The sequence below is a fragment of the Syngnathus scovelli genome, chromosome 22 (genome assembly GCF_024217435.2).
Source record: "Syngnathus scovelli strain Florida chromosome 22, RoL_Ssco_1.2, whole genome shotgun sequence".
NCBI lineage: Eukaryota > Metazoa > Chordata > Actinopteri > Syngnathiformes > Syngnathidae > Syngnathus > Syngnathus scovelli.
In genome coordinates, this window is record NC_090868.1 from 5,482,596 (window position 1) to 5,507,885 (window position 25,290).

The 25,290-nt window shown below is 44.0% G+C and overlaps 1 protein-coding gene across 4 annotated transcripts in view; it reads left to right on the top strand.

The window, feature by feature from the left end:
- The first annotated feature begins 765 nt into the window (after positions 1-765).
- iqsec3a (IQ motif and Sec7 domain ArfGEF 3a) overlaps positions 766-25,290 on the top strand; it is a 39,927-nt gene continuing 15,402 nt past the window's right edge. For 2 of the 4 annotated variants that reach the window (XM_049760233.2, XM_049760232.1), the window contains exons 1-5: positions 766-1,457; positions 7,136-7,216; positions 15,083-15,587; positions 18,570-19,723; positions 23,781-23,942. In XM_049760233.2, coding sequence (XP_049616190.1) covers positions 922-1,457; positions 7,136-7,216; positions 15,083-15,587; positions 18,570-19,723; positions 23,781-23,942 — 2,438 coding nt within the window. In that variant the 5' untranslated portion in view covers positions 766-921. The remainder of the gene's footprint in view (positions 1,458-7,135; positions 7,217-15,082; positions 15,588-18,569; positions 19,724-23,780; positions 23,943-25,290) is intronic. The other 2 variants (XM_049760231.2, XM_049760234.2) reach the window with 2 other exon arrangements.

Genomic DNA, 25,290 nt, shown 5'->3' on the forward strand with positions numbered 1-25,290 from the left:
CTTCAAGATAAAATGGCAGAATTTTTTGTGTATTTTCGGGCATGACTTTTTTTTTGTGGGTCCACTCATGATAACTGGCTTTGGGGGCTGAATTTTCAAAGAATTTCATGGATGGGCCTCCAGTGCTATAATTAGCCTAAAATGGTCGCACAATGGCAGACTTTCATGAGTGCTTGCGACTTTTTTGCTATCAAATTTCATGTAGTTTAGTGAAACTGGCTTTAGGGGCTACATTTTCAAAGAATTGGGTAGGTCGCTGTGGTACAAATTACCCTAATATAGTCACTTAAAACTAAAATGGCAGACTCCTCGTGAGTTTTCAAAATGGCTCCCTCTAGTGGTAAAGAAAAATCACTAACCAAGCACAAGTCATTTACAGTTCAGTACAAAACTTAATATACAATATTTAAATGTGATGTTTAAAAACAGTTTAATCAAGGTAAATCTAAATTCTATGTCTATAATAGTACAATGACTTACAACAAATGTTGCTTATGATGACTTGGCGACCTATGATTGTCTTAAATGAAAGATTAGTTGGGCTTTGTTTTTTTTTACATTTCAAGCTCTGTATTGCATGTGAAAGAAAAACCAAGGGATTAATACCGTGTATGATTGTTATTAAAATGCATTCAAGCAGGTCATGCGAATGCAGAAATAAAAGAAATGGGTCAAATTGGTGAATCCCCCGCTCTTTCCCTGCGTGCCTACTCCGTGACGTCATTGGCCGCTCATGACCACTCCCCCTCACTCCACTGATGTCGACACTGCTCCCCCTCTTTCCTTGCACATCCGAGAAAGAGCGAGACGACACAAACCCAGCGTCAGTCTCCCGGATCTGCCTCCTCCTCCTCCGTCGACGCAGCCAAAGGAGCGCGCCGGCACCGCGGCTGCACCTCCCTCCCCCCCCCGCCGCCAGTGATGGAGAGCCTGCTGGATAACCCCATGAAAGCCGTGCTGTACCTCAAGGAGCTCACCACCATTGTGCAGAACCAGCAGAGCCTCATCCAGACTCAGCGGCAGCGCATCGACGAGCTGGAGCGCAAGGTGGAGGACCTGATCGGCGAGAACCGACAGCTCCGGGACCCCCATCAGTACGTGCAGCATCAGCACCGCCACCACCACCCCGCTCCCCAACCCCAGCCGCAGCCGCCGGCTCCCCAGCCGCACGCCCACCCGCATCAACACCACAACAAAGCTGCGACCGGCCAGCATCAGCATCACCACCATCAGCATCGTCCCAGCTCCTCCCCTCCTCCCCCGGCTGCGACCCCCTCGCCGGCGCAGCACCACCACAACCCGCATCATCTGCAGTTGGTGCCCGCTACTTCGCCACCCGGACAGGCCATCCCGGAGACCCCCGAGGAGGGCAAGAGGAGCCCTTGTTGCAAGTCTCTGGTCCCGCAGACCCCCACCACCACGCTGTGCCGCTCCGTGGGATTGGCCCGGAAGGCTGAGTAAGTACAACACGTACACAATGCATTTTCTGTTTAATTATATTAACACTTCCTTGATATTCCAATCTCGGAACATTTTCACCTTAGATAGAAAACACAAACTAATAAACATAAATGACACATGACAAGTCTTAATTCAAAAGGTCCAACCTGTATAGTAGAATTGGTCACACAGCTGTTCCCCAGTTTAATCAATAAACCCTTTTAATGGGTATTGATTTTTCAGACCATGGCTGGAATTTTATACTTATTGCGGCAAGCTGAGTGAAATCTAAATGCCTCGCAGGTATTATTCAGCATTTTTGTACTCATAATTTGCCAATATTGTCAGACGAATATTATGTATGTATATATGGGCTTCATGTTGTCGCTGGGGCACGTCCCAATAGGATCAATACACTTTCATATTTTTCACAAATCAATACTTTTGATGCATATTACTGTATTTCAAATGTTTGAATATTAACTGTCATGAACTCTTGACCTGTAAAAGTGTAAAATTCCGCCTCTTAGCTACTCTGTGGGAACCATGCAGCATTATGTCACCTAAAGATTGAAAGATTTTTTTGATGAGTTTTGAGTAAGCCCAAGTAGTATTTTCTTTACTGCAATGTTTCAGTGTAGAAGCTGAAATTTTCAAGTTTCAGAAAAATGATAGAATCAGATAGTATAAGGCTCGAAAGGGACGACTAAATTAACAATTTTTGGTGGGTTCAAATTAAAAAAACATTTAAACATGTTTATATGTTTATATGATGGCAACGTATGAGCACTAGTATGGCGTCAAATCCACGTCAGAGCCCGTTTGCATGCCGTTGCACACTCAAGGTCACAGGCTCGGCCGCTGAGCTCCATCTGCTCCCCTCGGCTACATTGTTTGATAATCCTGATTGAATCACAAAGATTTGATTTTGCAAATGTATACTGTCAAAAACAACACGAGGGAAAATGAAGGGAAGACTTTAAACTAGGACGAAGATGAGAGTTGACAAGAGAGATAATCGTGGTTGAACTTGAGATGACATCACAGTGGTGAGCACCAATGGGAACTTGGGTGACGTTTGACGGGCCAAGGGGGATGTAAACAAAAGGGTTACCCCGGCAACCAGAATGGGGATGACTTTGAGAGGCTGCATTTGGGAGATCACTCGAATGTGTCACGGAGATCCATTGGATTTTCCGACAGACGCCTCAGCCTGACATCAATCCTCAGGACGGTGCTGGATTCGGCTCATCAACTGTATTTTTTTTCCCCCTTTCTCATTTGCCTGATTAAAAACAAAAGAAGCAGAGGGCGAGTAATCTATTTGCCAAGCGGTAAATGAAAAATGAAACGCTGGCTCACGTCACACACCTTCCTCATCTCACGCTTTGATGAAGGCAAATCGCAAGGGGATACAATGGCGCCTTGGATACGTTACAGCCTCTCCATAAAATCCAACAGAAAAATATTGTGTACTTCAAAAAGGAAAATGACACTCGATAATTTTGTAATTTATAAGCAAATATACAATAATTATGAAAGTGATGTCAAACAAACTCAAACTTGGCCACTGGGGGGCAGCGTATTACATATGGAAGAATTTCACGACCAAAGTGCTGCAGCGATATTGGTTTTTGCAGAGGATAAAGAATATATGCATTATATTAGCTGGCTACATGGTAGTTTTTAAATATCAATTGGTATTGGTTAGCCTCCCTATTCAGTTTGCCATTATGTATTAGCATTAAGCTAACGGATTTAGGCAGTTTTTAAATAAATAACTATATAATAGTTTGACAGTAAACTTCAACTGGGGGAAGCATTAAAATGAATTATTCAGACAGTCTTTAGGGGAAGAAGAAGTATGAGGAATCTTGACATTGCTGTAGGTGCCCACCGTTTCCTTGCTAGCATGTCATCTCGCAGGCCCCTCGCCGATTTCCTCGAGGACCAAAGTGGAAACGTACGTGCGTGGCAATTAGAGGCAGCCGAGACAACGGCGCATAGTGCATACTGAGCGGGCCCGCTGAGTTCCTGCTGCTGCATCATGCTGGTTCCTCTTGTTTCGAGAAGCTTTGCCCGTTGGTTTAGATCAAGAACAGTTTGCCATAGAGTTGCTCATGGGGTCTTTTGGTACCAAGTAGTAATGTCAAACGTTCAGTTTTGCAAAACTCTGCTTATATCTGAGTGTTCCCTTTTGTCCGCTTGCTGGTCACGATTCGGCACAACTAGGATTTAAATCACATTTGGGTGCTTTTAAATGACTTCATTTCTCAGGAGTTTGGACGGAGCTGCCGGCGGGATGTGAGCATGTTGAGCAAAGACATTCCCTTGTCAGCAGTGCGGCTCTATTCGTGAAACGTCCAGAAGAGCTGAAATGTAGTCCGGCGTGAGTCACCGTCGTCAGTTTCAGTAAATGTGGGCCTTTTCTGAAACACCGGCGGAGATAAGATTTTTTCCTTCCTTTATGTAGGGGGGGGCAAAAATATCTCAAAGGGCCTGCAAACCCTCCTATATTTTTTAGAAACCCCCCAAAAAATCAGTAAAAAAAAAAATCATCTACCTCATGAACTGAGGCATTCAAAACAGTGTCCAATGGACTCCTGTATTGGAGTTGATTTTTTTTTTATCGGATTCTACACAGCCGAAAAAAAGCAAGGATGCAACTAATTATCTTGGTGGAGTAATCAATCACTCTCCTTATGACCATTTGCCTCTGCTACAGTGCAAAGGCTGTGCTAGCCATCCTTTATAATCTACACACAGATAAATAATCCCCAAGTGGGGGAGAATTGCATTCCCCTAACTTCACAGCAATAAATCAGTGCCAATCCGCGGACGGCAAATGAACTTCAGGAAAGAGTCCGCACCATTCCCAGAGCTCCCCACTCTATTTTTTTTCATATGTCAGTTCTGCTTCTCTTTGTGATTAGAAAAGGCTTTTAAGTTTTTATTTTCCTGTGAGTGGGGAGTTGGGAGTTGTTGAGGAGAGTAAAAACTTGAGGATGCTTATGGGTGTTGTTGATGTTGAGGGTGATGACATTCCATGTGGTGATTTTTTTTAAACTTGATGACAACAAGAACGATTTTAAAAAAATGTTGTTGTTTTTGTTATTCAGGACAAAGATTGTAGTGATAAAGGCATTGATTTGACAGGTGACTAGTGCACTGATTTATTGTTAATGCCGTATGTCAAAGTATTTACTAATTGCTAAGCACCAATAACCCTCGGGACTAGTTTTATTTACCATTGCTGTGATTTAAATAATAGTCTAAACATATTTTCGCTTAATCGACATGAGAGGATTATATAGCTGTGTCATCACAAAGTTCAAGATTCAAGATTCAAGAGTTTTTATTCGCCATGTTTGAGCGTGCCAAACAAGGAATTTGACTTCGGTAAATCACAGCCTCAGTTCAACATTTAGGTGACTAACAACAACACTAGGACATGTGAAAAATGGCAGATATTCTCAAACATCCCCTGATCTTAAAATCCCAAGAGGGCAAGGAAAAACTTAAAACTCCAGCTAGGGAAAATGAGAAACCTTGAAAAGAGACCACAGATGGGAGGGTCCCTCTTCTAGGATGACCAGGTATATGACCAGTTGTATATGTTGTTAAAATATATTATAGTTTTAGTTTTTGACCATGAGTCTAAACATTTTATTTTATTTTATTAATTGATAGTGCATTGTTTGATTGGTGACGCCTGCCTTGTATCCCGGAAGTAGAAAGTGCGGCCCGGTAAGCAAACGAATGATGTCTGAAGCAGCATTTTCAGGTATTTTCTCTTATTTGAGCTCTTCTAAAGCCTGTAACATTCGTTTTGTATCGTTGTTTTAGTTTAATATACTTGCGTAAGATATTTTTCTATATTGAAACAGGTTTTATTTGAATAATTCATCGCTATTTTACCAAGATGCTAGGACGCTAACTCACGGTAATGCTAATTAAAACGTCAATTAAAACTTAATTCTCGAGCTCTATGCTTTTAGATTTTATGTGATCTCACCTCCCCTTTTTAGATGAATACTAAAGTACAAAAAAGTGTGAGTCAAAACTGAGCTTTATCACTTCCTATATTGGCGCTCAGTAAAGTGTCCTCTGTCTAGTGACTGTGCCAACCTTGAACACTTTTCTTTTTCTTTCTTTTTTTTTTGTGTAGGACAAAAGCCACATTTTTCTTGCTCTTTTGAGCATGTTCTTGCTCTGTCCATCAAGCTAAGTCTCCCAAGAGTGATGCATTGACGCAAACCTTTCAAGCAGTCTTTTTTAAGATGTCTCTATTTATATGTGCCTGTGTGTGTGTGTGCGTCTGCGTGTGTGTTTGTGTTGGCTTTTAGGATGGATTTAGAGATGTCTTTGGAAGGTTGCCGCAATCGCTCGACACACACAGCTGCCCCAGCGTCATGTATTTCTCTCCCTTTCTGCCAAAATTGAAAGGGAATACTTTTGGCGCAATCTTCATTGATTAGGCAAGGTCCTTTTAGCCAGATTGCCATTAGTGGAATTGATAAATGAAGCAAGCTGAAATGACGAGTTATAACCGAGCTAATTGCCTTTCAGCGGTCGTGCTGGCATAAACATGGCGCTAAATATTACTCACATCATGCTTCTTTTATTTTGTGTCACCATTTAGGAGTGTCATGAGCGGAGAAAACGGTGGTTATTGACACAGCGATGAGCCGCACGCAAACACTTTAGTTACGGAAGGTTAAAGCAACACAGTGGGAGCGCAGTATACAGATTAGACCCCCCACTCCCCATGTCCTCCCTCCTCTTTCTGCAAACATGACTCGGTTTAGAGATTTCGGCGCCCAGGCGGTATTAGCCAGTTTTGGCCGGCAGGGGAGACGAGAAGGGCTAGGCAGCGGGGTCGCGCTAGTTCAATTTAATCTCGGGAAGGCTGCATTGATCAAGGGAGTGTGTGTGTGTGTGTGTGTGTTTGTGTGTGTGTGTGAGTGAGTGAAAATCGAGACAAGTGTGTCTTCACATGATAAATATGTAAAGGAAATGTCAGAAGATGAAATATTTATGCATGTTTTTGTTGTTTGTACAGTGGATCCTCTAAAAGTGAAAACAAGCTTGAAATAATAAGAAATAATGGGACATTTGTCCTTGGATTAACTTTGAAAAATACTACAGGCACGCGCACGCACGCACGCACGCACGCACGCACGCACGCACGCACGCACGCAGGCACACACACACACACACACACACACACACACACACACACACACACACACACACACACACACACACACACACACACACACACACACACACACACACACACACACACACACTAGATGCATATATACACTCACCAGACCAGGCCATACACACTCAATACTAATAAATTGACACTATTCAGAAATTCACTATTCAAAATTGTTCGTTGTTTATGTAGACATCAAGAACCTACGTATAATTTAATATTACTAAACAAGGACAATAAGTCCAGACTGAAACTGTTTGTGAGGTGAAGGATGTCACTGCTGTTCTACTGCTGGCAGCCATTTTGATTTATCTTCTTTTGAGGTGACATAACGCCCCTGTATCTCATCGGGTTATTTTGTTGTTGTTGTTGTTTTTTTATTGCTGTGAAAACTCTTTGTCTATCTCCATGGCGACACCATCCCGTTTGCCTCCTCTGAGTCCTGCTTTCTACCCTTCTTTGTTTACCCAGCAACCAAACGGTTCTCCATCAGTTCTGCTGCCCAGCCCCGGAGGCTCCCGAGGGGGAGACATCGTCCGCCTGTGTCCCCAGGTAAGACCATTGTGTGGCATTTGCACCACGAAGATTAGAAAAATAAAGTTACCATGCTTTGACACAAATTACCCCTGTAGTCCTTTGAAGTGGTTTGTAAACACTGGAATCATTTTCAGGTTCTGGCTTGAATTCTAGCAATTTAGTCTTCTCAAGACTTAATGATAATTTGTTACTTTTAGATGGCCAGATGGCTTTTCAGCGAGCGCGCCAATCAAAAAAATCGATTTGCTCTCGACTATCATCTGGTTTTTTGGTTTTAGTGTCTCAGTTTTTTTTAAGTGAGTGATTCATCTGTCCAAAGAGCATCGATAGCAATTAAGCCTTGGGCACCAAAATGCTTTTTTTTTCTTCCTTTTATCTGCCTTGTCAGAGATAGCAGATACACTAATGGTGACGAATCACATTGGGGCTAAGCCACAAACTCAAAACAATATAAACCACTTATGGAACTTGCAAACCACGTCAAAGCAGGACTTCCCAGGGGGCGGACAAGTCCTTTTTTGTTGTTTTTTGATCACATCTTATCCCCCCCCTCCCCCCCTTTCTTCCAAATGCTGTTTTATTGTTGATTTCCGCTTTGTTGTCCGTGATTTCACGCGGCATCACATCCACCGCCCACCCCCCCTCCTACACACAAAGCGCCGCACCTCATCTTGTTCATCACCGTCCATGCTCACACCATGCGGGCCTTTGTCTGTCCAATGTGGTCGCATTGAGTGTCCGATTTATTTATTTATGTATTTATTTATTTCCAACCACCAAAATTGTATTTGTGCAAGGGCGGGGGGTGTTGATGTGTGTGTTGTTTGTAGGGGGTCTTCATGCTGGAACGTGGTGAGCACATGTAATGCATCCGTGTTCATGTGAAGGCACAAGGAAAAAAAATGATGTTGCATGCTTTTCGCTTGGCAGTGGTTAGAATGTAGTAGCGCCTTGTCTTATGTGTGTATGTGCGTCAGTGTGTGACCTGTACCCCATCAGGCATATTTTACATACCAGGATGATGCGAGAGACAACTTTGCGGACAAAGATGTAAAATGAGTGACAGCGGGCAGCAGAGGGCAATGACATCATAGCAATTTGAGACTATAGTATTTTTTTTTCTGTCTGTGATCTTCTTGCATGTTTCCTAAAAGGAGAAATGTAGATAACAAAAATAAAAATACCCAAAATGATCAATTATTAGTTATTATCAATTATCTGGGGTTGCACCTAGTAGGTCCAAGCATATTTTGGGGGGGGGGGGTGGGGCGGGGGGGTGGGGGCAGTGCTCCCGCGGCCCACCCTCGAACCGCGCCAGTGATCTAAGTCCGTGTCAAATGATTACAAACGCCCACATCACTCACTCGGCTTAGCCCCACCTCCAAAAAGCACGCGAGCTGAAAGTCACACATATTGTAGTGCTGGACGGAGCTTAATGGCCCCAAGTAGACATAATACGTGCGCCTCACGTATTCTTGTTTTGTAAAAAAAAAAAAATTAATAATTTTTATTTGGTTACTCCATGGCGGCTCGGTGGCGCACTGGGTAGCACGTCCGCCTCACAGTTAGGAGGGTGCGGGTTCGATTCCACCTCCAGCCCTCCCTGTGTGGAGTTTGCATGTTCTCCCCGGGCCCGCGTGGGTTTTCTCCGGGCACTCCGGTTTCCTCCCACATTCCAAAAACATGCTTGGTAGGCCGATTGAAGACTCCAAATTGTCCCTAGGTGTGAGTGTGAGTGCGATTGGTTGTCTGTCTCTGTGTGCCCTGCGATTGGCTGGCAACCAGTTCAGGGTGTCCCCCGCCTACTGCCCGATGACGGCTGGGATAGGCTCCAGCACGCCCGCGACCCCCGTGGGGACTAAGCGGTTCAGAAAATGGATGGATGGATGGATGGTTACTCCATTAATCGATTTGAACAACATTCAATAATGATAGTCTTAGCCCTAAGATTCCATAAGATGGTAGTGGGTTGAAAGCAGCAATACAATTAAAGCTAAAGGACACGACCTTCAAAAATTGTCCGGTAATCCATGTTGACAAAAATATTGGGACACGGAGAGAAATGGGACCAATGGAGTTGTCTTTTGGTTTCCAATTAGCTTGCAGTTTTTGTTTTTTTACCTCGGCCAATCAGGAGCAAAGGTCATCTCCCTCAGGGGAGAGTCCAGTCAGCTGTTTAAAAATTGCCTCAGGGACGCACGTTGGCCTGAATTCGTCTTGAAATCCTCAACATTGAGTCACTTTTAATTCGATAGCTCATGAGCATCCTGAGGTTTGCCTGACCAACGGATCATAGGCGGCATAAAGGTGTTCATCACATCTGAGGGTTTCTCTCGCTTCTCCATTCGGCAGCTTATCTCCACGTTGTGAAGTGAGCCCAAAAAGGAAGCGGAAGGGGGAGTCGTGGGTATTATTGCAGAAGAGATTTCATAGAAGCGCAACATTTTGATGACTTTGCTGCAGCATCAACCGCGCTCGTGCGTGCGTTGCATCCTCTGAATCAGCAGTTTTGACCTTTTTGCTGCTTCATTTTTCAGCTCGTGTACCGCTTTAAAGCAATTTTCATAGTTTGGGAGATTAAAAAAAAGCTATTGATTTTTGACACATCATCGCCACAGTTAAAACAAGTTGACTTTTATTTAAATTTCATTGTTATGTCATCGTTAAATATCACGTATTATTAAATGTTGTACTATCACAAACAAAATATAATATAGCTGAAACAACGTTGACCTTTGACCTTCACGGATGAAATGCTGTTGATTTCAACTAATTATACACTTCTAACCCATGCTAATCAGATCCATTCAATTCTCCCCAAGCTCTGTTGAATTATACACACTATAATGCGTTAGCGCTATTATAATAGCTTTGCAAAAAATCCTTTAATAAAGCCAATTGCAGCTCAGGGGCTATTCCTCATGCCGCTAGGCTCGAGAATAAACACGTCAGTCCTCTCTTCTGGGATGATATTTTGCACGCCGCATCACATAGACAACAGTTACGGCCGGAGCTGGAGCCAATGTCATTACATGCCGTCTTATTCGTCTCTCAGGGGCACTTAGAACAATTGTGCAGGCCCGTCGATACCTCAGCGACGCTACTGTGGGTACAATGTCCCCGCCCCCGAGTGTGAAGGTGAGTGTTTGTGTATGCAAGGGAGAAGAAAGCAACCACCAAAAAAGGTTTTGTTTAAATTGCCTGCAGAGCCACAATTACAGCGCTCTGAGGGTGCTAATTTGGTGAAGGCCTTGTGTCCCTAAACAGCCGAGGATTCTGGAGGCTTCACCGGCCCACCATCGCTCAGAACTTTGTGCGGGGCATGTGGCAGGCACAAGCTGTAAAACCTAAAAATGTGCTTGCACGGTGACCTTCGTAAAGACTTACAAATCATCCGTATAGTCTCTTTATGCTCCCTGTTTGGTCAACTACAGCTGGGCCTGACGTCAGCAGGGTAGATTAGGGGGAAAAAGCGCCGATAAGGCATTACTGCGCTATAATGAATCGGGAAGCAGCACTTGGGGGAGGAGTGTGCCATTTAGATCACAGAAATGAAGAGAAATAGGGCTGCCATGAGAAATCGAGTAATTTGATTTCCCCCTCCCAAAAATCAAAATCAAAGCAGAATCCCTACTCCGAATTTTCAAATAAAATTTATCTAACTCATTCACTGCCATTTACGGCTTTAGACGTCAAAGATGTTAACTGAGCTGGCAGTGAATGCGTTTATGTAGAACTAGAACATATTGTGGTCACGGATATCAAACTGTAAGCAAACAAAAATTTAATAAGCACATTCATGCTCAAACTGAATCGCACAGCACATTAACAGTCAACAAACACTACACCCATATTAATTGACACCCATGTCACTCACCGGCCGAGGCCCCACCCTCTAAAGTCAAACACGCAAAGTCACAGATACTTCAGTTGAACTAAAAAAAAAAAAAAAAAAAAACACCTGCACCTCACATGCATGTTATTGTGTGTCTTTTTTTTTTCGATTAGTCAATGGGATAATTGGTAGAATACTCAATTTGATGATGTGACTGATGTGAACCTCGGGACAAAATATTAGGAACAGCTTTGCATTGTGATATGCAATTTCCTCATTATTCCAAAAGTGTTTCTTCCTATTTTGTTTTTGACTGTGTCATGCTTTTGACAATATAGCGCTAAACCGTCGAGCAGTTTTTCTGTGCTGAGTCATGCTTGCAGCGTCACGCTCTCACTCCAGGTGTCGTCTCGGATTTGGTTCTGCCTGTCATCCTAAATTATCTGTTAAAAAAGAAAAATGCCAGGGAAAAGAGTGGTAGTGGGAGGGAAAATGTAAAATGTTAAAAGAATGAAAATGAATATTAATAGGACTAGCACAATGGGGAAGACGCTTGTTTGTTGGAGCCGTCCCCATGCCGCTGTTGTTGAAGCACGCGTTAGCCGCGAGGTTTCACTTGCGAGATGGGAATACCGAGCTTCAAGATGGGGATGACGAAGTTCGCAGGTGTGCAAACAAAACAAAGCGTGAGCTTCCTGGTGTCGAATAAATCTTATTTCTGCCAGCTGATGCACGTACACAGCTGTGTTTTATGTATTTTAGTCAACAAAAGTGAGAAAATGTGGCATGATTTAGAAACTCTTGTCAGCTTTGATAGATTAAATATAAAAACACTGATTCACTGTCATTTTTTATGCCGACTTTGCTAAAGAGTGTTATTTACGAGGCCACCCGAGTGAGTTATTGATCGGCTTGTCCATAACGGAGCCATCATTTTATGATTAATGGCACGAGATGAGCCCTGCTGATTTTTGCACTTTCGGTGCTTTTTGAAGGATGACCTATGGCGTTGACTTTTCGGGAACGCTATGTGCTGATTTTTGAACACGAGAGAGGTCGACGGCAGGTTAGATGACTCATCGATGGAATAAATGCTGTCAAAAGAAAAATGTTAACCTTAAAATAGACAAGAGGCAGGACAAGCACTGGGTGAATAATCAGAGATACGATTGCTTCAAAACGTATCATCAACCTTATGCAACTGTGAATAGAAAGAACTGAATAGTAGCAAAACAAAAACCTAAAAACTGCAGTAGTGGTGAAACGATTAATCGTTCGTCAACTAATCAATTTTCCAAGATTTTTATCTTATTGCCTAATTAGACATTGTTAAAAAAATAACACTGGTCAACAGAAAATTTTAATTAGAGATGGCTTTATGTAGCCCTAAGAATATTTTCAATGCTGATTTGATATGTTTTTTTGTTGCTCATCAAGATTTTGAGATTTTTTATTTTTTTTTGAGTTTGACCATAAAATGTTTTGCGATACTGATTTCATAGCGCACTATGATCTTCTAGGACAAAAAAAATATATTAAAATTATAATTATGAAACTTCTGAAACAGCACAACTAATTCAGCTTGAAAAGTCATTTTTGTATCTCTGATGAAAAAAGAATTATTGACTAGTGCGTCAACATTTTTAACAATTTTTTGGGACAGCTGTTATGGACCAAACCGATATCTGAAACCTAATTAATTCACATTTGTGCACTTTCTGTGCTGCAAATTTGAAATTATGTCTCCAATTTGTCATTGAATATAGGCTAAAAATGTTTTTTTTTATTCCAATTTATTGACAAAATAATAAACCGATAAAAAAAAAAAAATCATCGTGGTTGCAGCACGAGACGACAGAGTAGCATGCTCGTCTTTTTTTTTTCTCTGCTCATATGGAATGTTTTCTTGGCCTTGTGTTCTCCTCGTAAATATGCGAACAGATGTGACACGATAGCGAGAAAGCCCCCGCTCGGTAAACATGACAATTGTTCGGCAATTATGCACAAACACGTGGTTGTTCGCCATGAGAACCTCTGTTATCAACGTGCCATCTTTATACTTCTTGAGGGTTTAAATTGAGTTGACACAGGTCAAAAGATAGATTCAGCCCATAGGTTACCATCTCTGAGTGTATGAGCAAAGAGTTTATTAATGTAGACGCTTTCCACTCTGCCTGATTCATTCTCAGTAAGGGGCAGGAGATATTGTGCATAAGAGGGGGAGGGTCGGAAGAGATTTAATCAATGTGACAAGACACAACTTCAAAATATACCCAAACTCAGGTCGTGGAATAAAGGGCAAAATGATTGTATTCCAAGTCAGGCACATGGAGGACAGCACACTCGTCCATCTTCACCGCCGGGGGCTCGTCTCCGCCCTCGCCGGTCCTCTCTGACACCCCGAGGCGCTAAATCTTCCTACCTAGCGGCGGACGTTAAGAATTGGACAACGAGGCGGCTTGACAGCATCGGAGAAGAGAATATGGGGCCGAGTAAAGCTTCAATTTGTGATGACTCTCCAACTGAGGCGCATAAATATGCACACATGCTGCGCATCTTCGCTGAGGCTGCTTTCAATTTACATGCTCAATGATTCATTAGCCTCTGGACCATGTGAGCGCCTTTTTTTTTTTTTTTTTTTTTTTTTTTTAAATACATCCTTTATTTTTCCCGTGAGGAAAATTAGTTTGTCACAGCAGCAGTACTCACAATATATACACTAAATTCATCTGAATGTGCGAAGCTGCAAAAGTCTAATTATTTTCCTCTGTGTTGGTAAATTTCCATTTAAGCAGTGTATTGTTCCTTACCTTGAGATGACTCTTTGTTTTTATACGGTCTCTCCGCACATTTTCATCTTTGTCACATATGACAAAAAAAAATCACAGGCCATAACACCATAACAAGGCACTTAGCAAATGGCTGGGCTTCTTTTCAAGACTTCAAGTAGACATAGCAAGCTGCCTTTTTAAGACATCTTCAGACTCAACACCCCTCAACCACCCACCTCTAGCGTGTCTATTTTTTGCTCACCTGCAGTTCTGTGAAGAAGCGACTATTTTACTATCCATTATTCATCCCACGTACATCTATTTTAGAAGGATCCCGCTAAAGCCCATTACAGATACTTTCTCCGCAAGCTAAAGCTCCGCCATGTGTGATGACACCGACAACGAGAGACGCAGATGGGTTATTGCAGATTTAGACTCATCTTTCCGAGGAGAAGTGGTCCAAAAGTTAAGCGTTGTGCCACGTTTTGCCGCCAGGTAGCCATCTTGTGTCGTGATGTGCCAGCAGACCTGCAGCACTTACAGCAATCCGTGGGAGTCGTGTTCTGGCACCTCCACTGTGTCAAAATAGCGACATTTCAGCGTGAATTTCTAGTTTTAGGGGGAATTTGGGAGATAAATCCAGTAAGTAGGTCAGGTTTGAACCAGTAGAAAAAGACCAGGATGATATTATGGGATGGGGCAATTTTCTTATTGTCTGCAGGTCCAAATTGGGATTGTCCACTGCTGCGTGGAAAATTTCATGTAATCAAGTTTTCCCCTCAAAACTATGAGATCATTTTTCCCCACAATCAATTTTAATTCACTGCTCTCCAATAGTAGACACATAATCAAGTGTTCAACTTTAAATCCGCTGCATACACACGCAGACCCACGCCGTCAAAAATGAAAGCACACACGCATGACTGTCCTGATTTGTTATTCTGTGTGTGTGTGTGTGTGTGTGTGTCACTACTGGCTGTCAGTTTCACATTTCTTTTTCCTGAAGATGTTGCTGCCGTATTTCTTTTCCATCCAACTTTTTCTACACCAACCCTGTGGGTTTTTTTCCAGCTGTGTCCTCTCCTCCACAATGTCTTTGTCTGTCAAGTGCATAGACGACAAGCGAGGCACAGTCAAAATAGTAAAAAAAAAAAAAGGGGTCCCCGTGTCTTACCACTTGCATCCCAGGAGAGTGAGAGAGAGAGAGAGAGAGAGAAGAGGTCATGGCGGATGCAGCAAGCCACCTCACTCTGCGTTTTCTCCTCCTTTCTGCAGCGATGACCTTTCTCCAGACCCATCAGTGGGGGAGGAAGGGAAGGGAGGAGAGGGGGAGCTGCAGAGTGAGGCCCCGTCACAACCGCTGCCCCATCAAGAGACGCCGCCGCCTCCACAGCCCGAGTGTGAGCCCCTCCAGCCGCAGCCCCCACCTGAAACCGAACCAGAATCTGAACCCCAGACAGAAGCTGAGCCCGAACCTCAATTTGATGAGGAGGAGGAAGCGCAGGACGCTGTTGAACAAGAAGGGCCGGATGAGGAAGAAGTAAAGCAGGAGGATGCTCAGGAAGAGGCTGAAGTAGAAGAAGTAGAAGAAGCACAGGAGGAGAAAGAGGAAGAGGAGGAGGAGGAGGAGGAAGAAGGTGAAGCCGCAAAAGAGACCAGCACGGCGAGGAGAGCCAGTCTCCATCACACAGCGTCGCCCTTGAGGGTGCAACGCAACGGGGCCGGCTCACACTCGGCCACCTCCGACTATGAGCTCTCGCTTGACCTCAAAAACAAGCAGGTAGGGGTGTGCTTGGAATGGGGCTACAACCTAGTGCGTGTATGGAACCTTGAAGTTTTTTTCTGTTCTCTATTTGAGCCACTGGATTGGCCAAACTATATCTGCTTCAACATCATCATCATTATCATTATCGCCATCATGGATCCCCATCATGCTTTTGTCTTTTTCACCTCTGTTGAATACTTCGATGTATACAGAATGCTGGAAATTGATTTTTAATTCTCTCTCTGATACTTAATGATTCTCAGTGGAGCTTCCACAGAGAATAAAAGCACATGATTGTCTCCCATCTTGTACTGTTCTGATGGATGTCTTTAAAAATATTAAGAAATGTGCAAACATGCGACCCCCGTCCCCCCCCCCAGACAACCGCCCACCCCAACCCCACTCTTCAGGCCTCAGTCTGTCCGTTCATGCTGTCTCATCAGAAAACCCATACCATCTCCATGTCTTGGACCATCATCAGTCATTTTTGCCTTGTATTGTTTTATGTCCTTCAATTAACACAGCATCCCCCAAGAATTCTGTGCAGGTAAGGAAATAGAATTAGTGCCCGTTGGCCACAACACAATGATATGAAATGTGACATACCTGATTTACTTACTTTTGCAACTTCCTTTTTGAGACTCCTGTGGTAGAACTCTGTCTTTTTTACACCGTCGTCACGACAACAGAGACGTAGATTGCTTCCATCGATCTCCTGTCTGTAGAGAGAAGTGTGCGTGGAATGGATGCATCCTCCGATCAATGTGGGACTAATTGGAAGTGCAGGGCGATACCTCGATTGTGGTGCAGTAACCTCATGATTGACAATCAATTTGTGTACGGTTTGCGGAAACACATGGAAAATTATGTTTGTCCCATGTGACCCTGGCTGTGATGGGATAATTCGGAGGAGAAAATACAACAATGAATATCCAACAGGGTCACAGGTCACATTCTTTGAAAGGCATCCTTAGCCATCGTCACCGACTTTCCGAGAGATAGATTGTGGGCAAAGATTCCTCAGCAAAACAGTGACGTCAGATCTTTAATTATCGACTCGGCTTGGCACGGGAACGTTATGTTGTGTCGTGTCCCACTTCTTGCCGTTGCATAATCAGGTCGTTAATCATGCAGATGTTTCTCCGCTTTGAGACATTTGCATGAGCACGAGTGCAGTAATGACCTCTTGGTTCTCCTCGCTCCCTTCGGCGGTACATCTTGTGTGCGTCGTGATATCCAGTACTTGTGGGGATGATTCATGGCGGAGTGTTTTGGTGTTTGGTAAAACTACTTGACCTCCAGTTGTATTCAAAACACTTTTAAGGCGCTTATTCATCAAGACCATCCATCACTACCTGGCGTCTAGATAAGTCAGGACTAGTTGGGAACCATTGAAAGACTCCAGGTTTAAATAGTCCTAAATCATTGTGAACTTCCTCCAACCTTGCATTTTTTGCAATTATCTTCCACCCAAGTAGCTTTGAAGTGGCGTTAAAATATTCACATGTCCCTTGTATCCCCCCGTGTATGCATCCTTTGAAAATGCAGTGTTTACTTTCACCTTATAGTTTAGTTTACTGTGGGTTCAATCTGTCCTTCAAAATCGATTGAGCAAGTCCAGCCGGTGGCAACACAGATCTGCAGATTAATCTCTCTCCATCAGCGCTTTGTCAAGTGATCAGGAGTCTAAGCGACTGCCTGCTACTGAAGAGGAGGGGTGTCTTCCCCCGCCATGTCCTCCCCACTGCATTGTCCACGTGTCATTTTCTCATCTTTGTCTGCCGGAATAGTCTTAATTTACCGAGTCTAAATGCCAGGCTAGTTTTAATCCTCTTTCCTACCTTCCCGGTGGCTGTAATTCCGAGTGTGTCAGACAGGCACAAAGAGAGCAGCGTGTCCTCAAATGGTTTCTTCAAAATCCCTGACCCAGCTTACGCAGAGGCCAAAACAGGCATAAAAACCTGCAACGTTTAATCAAATGACTTTTATATTTTATTCAGTCAAGGGCACCTCTTCAGAGTTTCTTTGGAAGCAAGGGATGTTTTTAGAAATTGTTTGTAAAACTTTTGGGATGCTGTGTTTTGACAATCCAAGCCTCTCTGGATGAATTAGCGGGAAAAGAGTAACAGAGAGTCAATCTTTCACACGATAAGTATCTCTAGCTCCTTAATGATACATTATTTCTGTTGTACACAACTTAGGGTATTCTCGGTTATCTCCGCGTGCCAAAGCATCCTCCACTTGTAGCTTTAATGAGGTTCAGAGAAGCAACAGAAGTATAATCGTCCATTAAGTCTGAACGAGGGCAGGGTTGTGTTGAAAAGATGTGCGGTGCACAATGTGACTTGCCAAGATAAGAGCTCGCACTTGGGTGTTTCCAGAGATACACATGCCTTGATTGTTCCGACTAAGCGCGGGGGTTTCATCAAGTCTTTGAGCGTCCGCCAGACAACGGCGGCGGCTATATGGCGTCTATCAGTTTCCCACAGACTTTTAGCCATCTTTCACAGGCAAGATTAACAGCGCGTTCGCTTTCAGACGATTTAAAGAACCTCTCTGTGGAGTTGGCGGAGATTATGAGTTGTCTTTGCAGAGAAAATGAGCGCTTTGTTCAAATGCTGTGAGTCGGCCGCACGTTTGTTTTTCATGAGGTCCAAGCAGACCTATTGGTATGGATCACTAACTCTGTGGATTCATGACCTTGCAATTTCCCCATTTATGTCTGCATTCCCACGATGTCCTTCCTTTTTACTGTCCAGTTCCTTTCAGTCTGACCCTTTTCTTTCTTGATATTCATCTTCAATGCACCACCAAGGTCGATAGCATCAACAGTTTATGTTCACTGTCCCCATTTGGGCTCCGTTACAGGACATCATTATAGCTTGGAGCAAGAAAGGATTGTTTTCTTTTACTCTCCAAATGTTACTTTAAAAGCTTGGTAACATACTTGTCCCATGTTCAGCAGTCATTAATTTATATCTCTGTCCTTATTTCCAGATCGAAATGCTAGAGCACAAATACGGCGGCCACCTCATTTCCCGCCGCGCCGCTTGCAAGATCCAGACCGCCTTCCGCCAGTACCAGCTCAGCAAGAACTTTGAGAAGATCCGCAATTCCCTGTTGGAGAGTCGCCTGCCGCGCCGCATCTCTCTTCGCAAGGTGCGCGTGCAGAACACTGAGGGATTCTCGGCTGAACGGGCCCTGGCAGAAGGCTGCAATTTAGCGGGCATCCCTCTGGTGAGGTCACCGTCACTGCCTGCCACGGTGGGTGGAAGCTTGACAGACCTGGAGGACTCCTTCACTGAGCAAGTCCAGTCCCTGGCTAAGTCCATAGACGATGCGCTCAGCAACTGGAGCCTGAAGACCATGTGCTCGCTGCAAGAAGGCGGCGCTTATCAGTTCGGTTCAGCAGCAGGTGGAGGAGAGATGTGCGGCGTAGGGGAGTCGGCCATTCATCAAGCTCCGCTGGACCCCAGCGACCTGTCCAAAAGCGCCAGCAAGCTCATGATGGCCTTCCGGGATGTGACGGTCCAGATCGACAGCCAAAACTTCCGCGTATCGTCTTCCGTCATGGAGTCCGTCACGCTGGGCAGCTGCGCCCAGCAAGAAGGAGCTGCATCCATCACAACGAACTTCGCTCCTCAGGCCGTCCCACCCGAAGAACCACCCGCACCCCCATTACCTGAGCCCATAGATCCCCCTCCACCCCCTCAAGAGAACCCACCTCCTCCAGAAATAGACTTATGCGATCAAGATATGGAGTTCCCCGCTCCCCCTCCCAGTGAGGAAGAGCTCGGCGGCGAGGACCTACCACCCTCAAGTCCTCTGGACAAACCGTTTCCCCAGGAAGAGGCCGTGGTGGTGGTGGCGCCACCGCCGGAGCCCCCTAAACCTCCCACGCCTGTGTCTGAGCTAGGGGTCAATCGGAGCAGCTCGGAGACAGCTGACAGCTCGGAGCAGATGAGCAGCAGCAGCGCGTCCACCGAGGCGCGCTCCACATCGGAGGCCTCCTCCAAGGAAGCTCTCCAGGCCATGATCCTCAGCCTGCCGCGCTACCACTGCGAGAACCCTGCCAGCTGCAAGTCCCCCACGCTGTCCACTGACGTCATGCGGAAACGCCTCTACCGCATCGGCCTCAACCTCTTCAATGTGTGAGTAACCGCCACAATATATTAATTTTTCAGGTTAAAATAAAATCTGTGATTGAGATCTCAATTGATGGGTTGAGATTTGGATGTCAATAAGGGGAAAAAAAAAAGTGACAGTAGTCATTTTTACTTTAGTGCAGAGTGTGAGTACTTCTTCCTCCCATGGTAACCACTGCTCCACGATTCTTAGTTAGAGAGCTATCCCCCTTCGAAAAGAGCTCAAGCCTTTGATGGGAACATGGCGCGGATTAGGGTCATGCAATCTTTCTTAGAAGTCTCTTAAAGTCTCCGCTGTCCATTTCGTCTTCACATCTGCGACTAAAAGGGAAAAAAACGGAAGCAGGCAGTTGGACGTTAAGACTCGTGACACACAAGAACGAAGTGGTTCTCGCATGCCGCCGATAGACCTGGGTGTGTTGCCATGGCGACAGGAGTGCACGGGAGCTGAACGCGGTGAAGCCCGCCTGAAACGTGTCACGCTCCGTCGGTTTGGAGGCTGTAAAGTTTGTTGGGCAACATGGCATTGCCACTTTATTAGGTACACTGTGTAATTCTACCGTAGCAAAGAATGTTTTAGTTACCTTATTAAAATCAGAAGTTGTTAAAATTAGTAAAATGCTGTGATAAATTGGATGTACAGTTGATTCACACAGCCATCTAACTAGTTTCCAATCCAGTGCAGTCTTTCCTATTCCGAAAATTACTAAAAAAATTTTTGTTTTGCCTTATTGTATTTGTAAAGACAAAATTTGACAGTTGCTGAATGTGACCCCATGATGATATGTGGGTGTATCTAATGTTACAGTCAGATTAGCTGTCTCGAAAAATCTAATCGGATTAAATAAAACGTAAACGCCTTCGCCGTGTAATTCACAATGTCATTTGACACTCCTTTGGCAACACGTGACATCACCTCTTGCTCAAAAATGCCGCAAAACATCCCCATCTTGGGTTCTTGCGTTGTCACGGCAACATGTCTGTCAAAGCTCCTTGTCGAGATGGATCCCCCGGGAGCAACTACAAGATTTCACAGCGATATTGGCCCAATTAAGGCTCCTCACACAAATCTGGAAGAGGCAATAAAAATGCGACCGTAAAGCCGATTAACTTGTGCTTTGCGAGCGTGACGCTTGGAACAAGAGTTGCAGTAGGAGACACGAAGACTGTCATAAATAGCAAGGAGTTTACACACTTTGGAATATTAACATTTAAAGTACTAGTCAGGGGGAAGAGGCCCGAACAATTCAGCTGTCCATTTTTAACAAAATAGCCTTCCTCAAATGTTAACAGTGTAACACTTCACTGGGGCGGAGCCATTTTAATTGCGAATACAGATAAAATCAGGAAAAGCAGTTTGTTTGACAGCTGGTTTGTGTCCTTTGAATCTGTTGGACGCATTTTAAAAAGGTCATGGAGACATGTACACACTTTGGATGTGTTATGAATAACACGCTGTGTGGTTAAGGGGAATAAGGTGACGAGAGTCTGTTTGCAGTCTCATGATAAGCACACATTTAATCAATTGGCTGTGATGGAGGTGCGTGTCGAGACAGTAAAAACAAGAGGCAAAGCAAGCGCCGGGTTATTTGGTTCCACCACACTCTAATAACGGCAACCAAGGGGGGGGGGGGTCCTATCTTGAACAGGCTTCGGGTTAAACGCGTCGCTTCTTCAGCAACGCACGCCAATTAAAGCTCATCAGTGGTTGTCAATCAAATTGTTCAGATCGCTTTCATTGATTCTTAGTAACTGTTAGCATTTTAGCATTTGGTCAAGTCGCACTAGAAATGCAACCCGACTATGTATGGGTGATGTAAACTCTTTCAACGACTACAGAGAATCTAAATTTTGAGTCGTTAACGGGTCCAGATTATTGTGATGGTTCAGACGCTGAGATTTGTCTTAAAAAATTAACTAGCGCAAGTGAAAGATTGGTGAGAAAAGCAGTGAACAGGAACTTTCAATTATTTTTCCCGAATTTAGTATTTGTCATGGAGGATTTTAGATGCATTTGAAGTGTTTGACCCTTTTTATGGGGGGGCGGTCTACCAAAATGGTGGCAACATATTGCGCGACCACCGCTAGCAGGTTAGCATTCTTTGAATAAAAGCTTGTCATTGGTGGTCATAGATTGTCAGTCAAACTCAGGACATTTGCGCGGTTCGATATTTTCATATGTTAGCATGTTAGTGCATTGATCAATTCCAATTCGAAATTTTGTCACTCAGATCTTGCTTTCTGCTTCAAAGCTGGGAAAAAGTTTAGCATGTATGAGATGAAGGCGGACAAAAAGGTACAGAGGCAGAAAAAGCTGATCACTGACGGACTGTCAATGACAATGGCGAGGTGAGAGATCGTCAAGGGCGACGAAGAGGAAGGTAGTAGGAGGCTGACGTTGGGGTGATATTTACTGTTACATTAATTGCCCTTTCACCCCCGCGCAAGCTGCGCTGATTCAACATCTGAGTGGGCAACGATAAAGTCAGGAAAATCATTGTGATGAATCACCATCAGATAAATAATAACGCAATTTGTTGCAGAGGCCTCCTGCGTGCTTTCTTCTAACCCAGCACAGCAGTAAATGTATAGCACAGTTCTGTAGATTTAAAGCATGTGAATCAATGCTAATTAATAAAATAGTCAGCAAAGGGGGAGAGCAAATTGTAATTGTTTTGCACAAGCGTGCGTGTGTGTATACATGCTCGCAAACATCAACATCCTGTTCCCATCCAGATGGTAAGCGATGGAAAGCGAGTTTTCTCACAAACCCATCAACGGTGACCCTCGTCACGCTCTTTTGGATATTCACACGGGAATCGTGTTTTAAAAAAAAAAAAAAAAAAAAAAAAGAACTAGAGAAGACGCTTTCAAGTTTTGTTTTTTACTGAGTCAAAATGTGAGGCTGGAATACAATTGAATCGACCAGCTAAATGAGCCCACCATTCCAAACAGCTCACAGCGTGATTCAACGATCACAATATCGATCATCACTTTGCCAAGAATTGCCTCTCCCTCATTCTGCACCACTCATCCCCGATTCGTCTCAAATTTGCCACCCCCTCGTCTGTTTGCCGTGGCAAATGACATTCAGCGTGTAGGATCTGCGCACGTGTTGGGAAAACATCAAGTAATCAGCCAAATTCGCTCGGCGACATGTCAGCCGTCAGCAGAGTGGGCGAGCAGATGCTTTCAAAGCCGGGAACTGCCGACTAGCTCATGCTGCTATTTGCTCACATCTGCTCTGTCTGGTGCTCTAACAACCTCCCCCCTTGCCCTTTACCTCCCCCCGACCAGCTTTCCTCACCTAGCTAAACCCATTAGCCAGGACAGGCGGGCTGTTACTTAAAAAGAGAACACATGTCATGGATCGGGTGGAAATGGAGCAGGACGACCAAGCGCAGCTTGGACCAGGGTTTATTGGTGAACTCAAAAAAGGCAAACTGACACGACGTAACCACAATAACATGAATGACATCAGGACATGACGACAGCAAGACCGGACAACAACAGGAACCAAAAAGACCTCATGACAGGAACACACAACGTAAATCCAACACCGAACAACCACAACCAATGACCCGACAGGGAGTGAGGGGCAGACAGGACTTATATACACGACAGGTAACGAGAGGCAGGTGGGAATAATCACACTGATCATGGGCACACAGGAGGGGAGGGGCGAGCACACAGACAGAAACCAAGACAACAGACACATAGTGGAGCAGTTGGGGACCAGATGTGACAACACAGAGGGAGGGGGATGGCATTCACATGCTAGCCTCCCTGGAGCATCTCTCCTCCACGTATGCTTAATAGCATTCGAAATACAGTGGACACTGGGAATTATAACCATTTGACTTATCTGGAATAACAATATTGAAAAGTCAAACCTTGGTTTTCACTCTCGTGGCTTGTAGCTAATGCTAATTCGTACTACATACGTTTTGAGAATCACTGCCCTAATATACGTACAACCTACTTCCCGACATGTTTTAGTTTTAGAAAAAGTTCTTTTTATGCTAGGCTATGTTTTAAAAGCTTCTACCTCCATTTTTCCCAGTAATCCCGATAAAGGCCTCCAGTTCCTAATCTCGCGTGGCTTCATCCCTGACACTCCCATCGGCGTCGCCCACTTCCTGCTGCAGAGGAAAGGGCTGAGTCGGCAGATGATCGGCGAGTTCCTGGGCAACAGCAAGAAGCCCTTCAACAGGGATGTCCTCGAGTGAGTACCTCGGGGATGTAAATCTCATGCGAGCAAACATTTGCATTTAAATGACCGCTTTTTATTGGAGTTGCTTGCTCATTTTCACATCGTGGTAATGGCTGCTTTGACATGGTGATACATCAATTCATTTTGAGGGGATCAGAGGAAGGAGGCCAGAAGATGTGCCTCCTTCACTGTCTTTTACCGAGCACACTTTTTAATATTAGCAAGGTCACAGATAAGGGCTAGGGCTGTCATTATCAAATATTTTTCGACTTGATTATTCCATCGATTAATCGAAAAATCTAATAAAATGTAATTGTTCATTTTAGTTTGAATTAATTTTTTTTCTAGGGCTGTCACTATTGAATGTTTTACGAATCGATTATTCCATCGATTAAAATCGGATAAAATTTAGTTTTTGCAAGATATTTCAAAGCCCTTTTCCCATTTACTGTTTGATTGATATTGTTTAATAATTAAAAAACAACAATATCACACTAGAGGGATGTATGTTGTATTTTTTTAAATGATTTTGTTACTGGTGCAGTGATTTTATTTTTTACCCCAAATGAAAAACAAGTTGCAGATATTCTGATTTGATTAAACACTAAAGATAATCAGTCAGTTTCAGGAATTACTACACAAATTAATGGATATTCACAGTTTTAAGGTTAAAAGTGGCTACAAACAATTACTCGATATTGAAATAGTTGTGGATTCATTTGATAATCGATTATTTGTTGATTAATTGATTAACGTTGATAGCTGTAGATAATACGTTTGAAAGAGATGGTTTGACCTCTAATGTGTCCCCTGCGGCGTGTCAGCAATGCTTCATTCTCCGCACGTTTCCTTAAGCATAAACTACGCGCATTAAAACGTCGCAAAGTCAATTAAGCCAAATTGCGGTCATGGATTTGACCCGCAGGACTCGTCCCATTGATGGATGTCGAGCAGTAAGATTATTGTCTGGTCCAACTCCACGGTTGTCTAGTTACGCTTCACAATACGCTTCCATCTGGCGCCGTGTTGCTTTTTATGTGTCGCTGTGCCGTCGTCTGTCCGACTGCCAGCTTCGTAAAAACGTACGTTTTTAAGGCTCGACAGCTGCCGAGGTTGTATACTGTATGTACCGGAATGTTCGAGTTGTGCGGGTGTGGGAGGCGGGGCAGCTGTAGAGCATCTCGTCTGGTGTTACGTAAACGAGGAGTGACAGGAGTCGGCGGTGTCACGAGGAGCCGTCAAGACGAATCACAAAGTCACAATATTAGCTACACGTTGACTTCATGTGTAAAACTAAATATTTAAAAATCTTTCAAATTAATTGGGTCACTCCCTAATTTCCACGTATAGATACAACAAA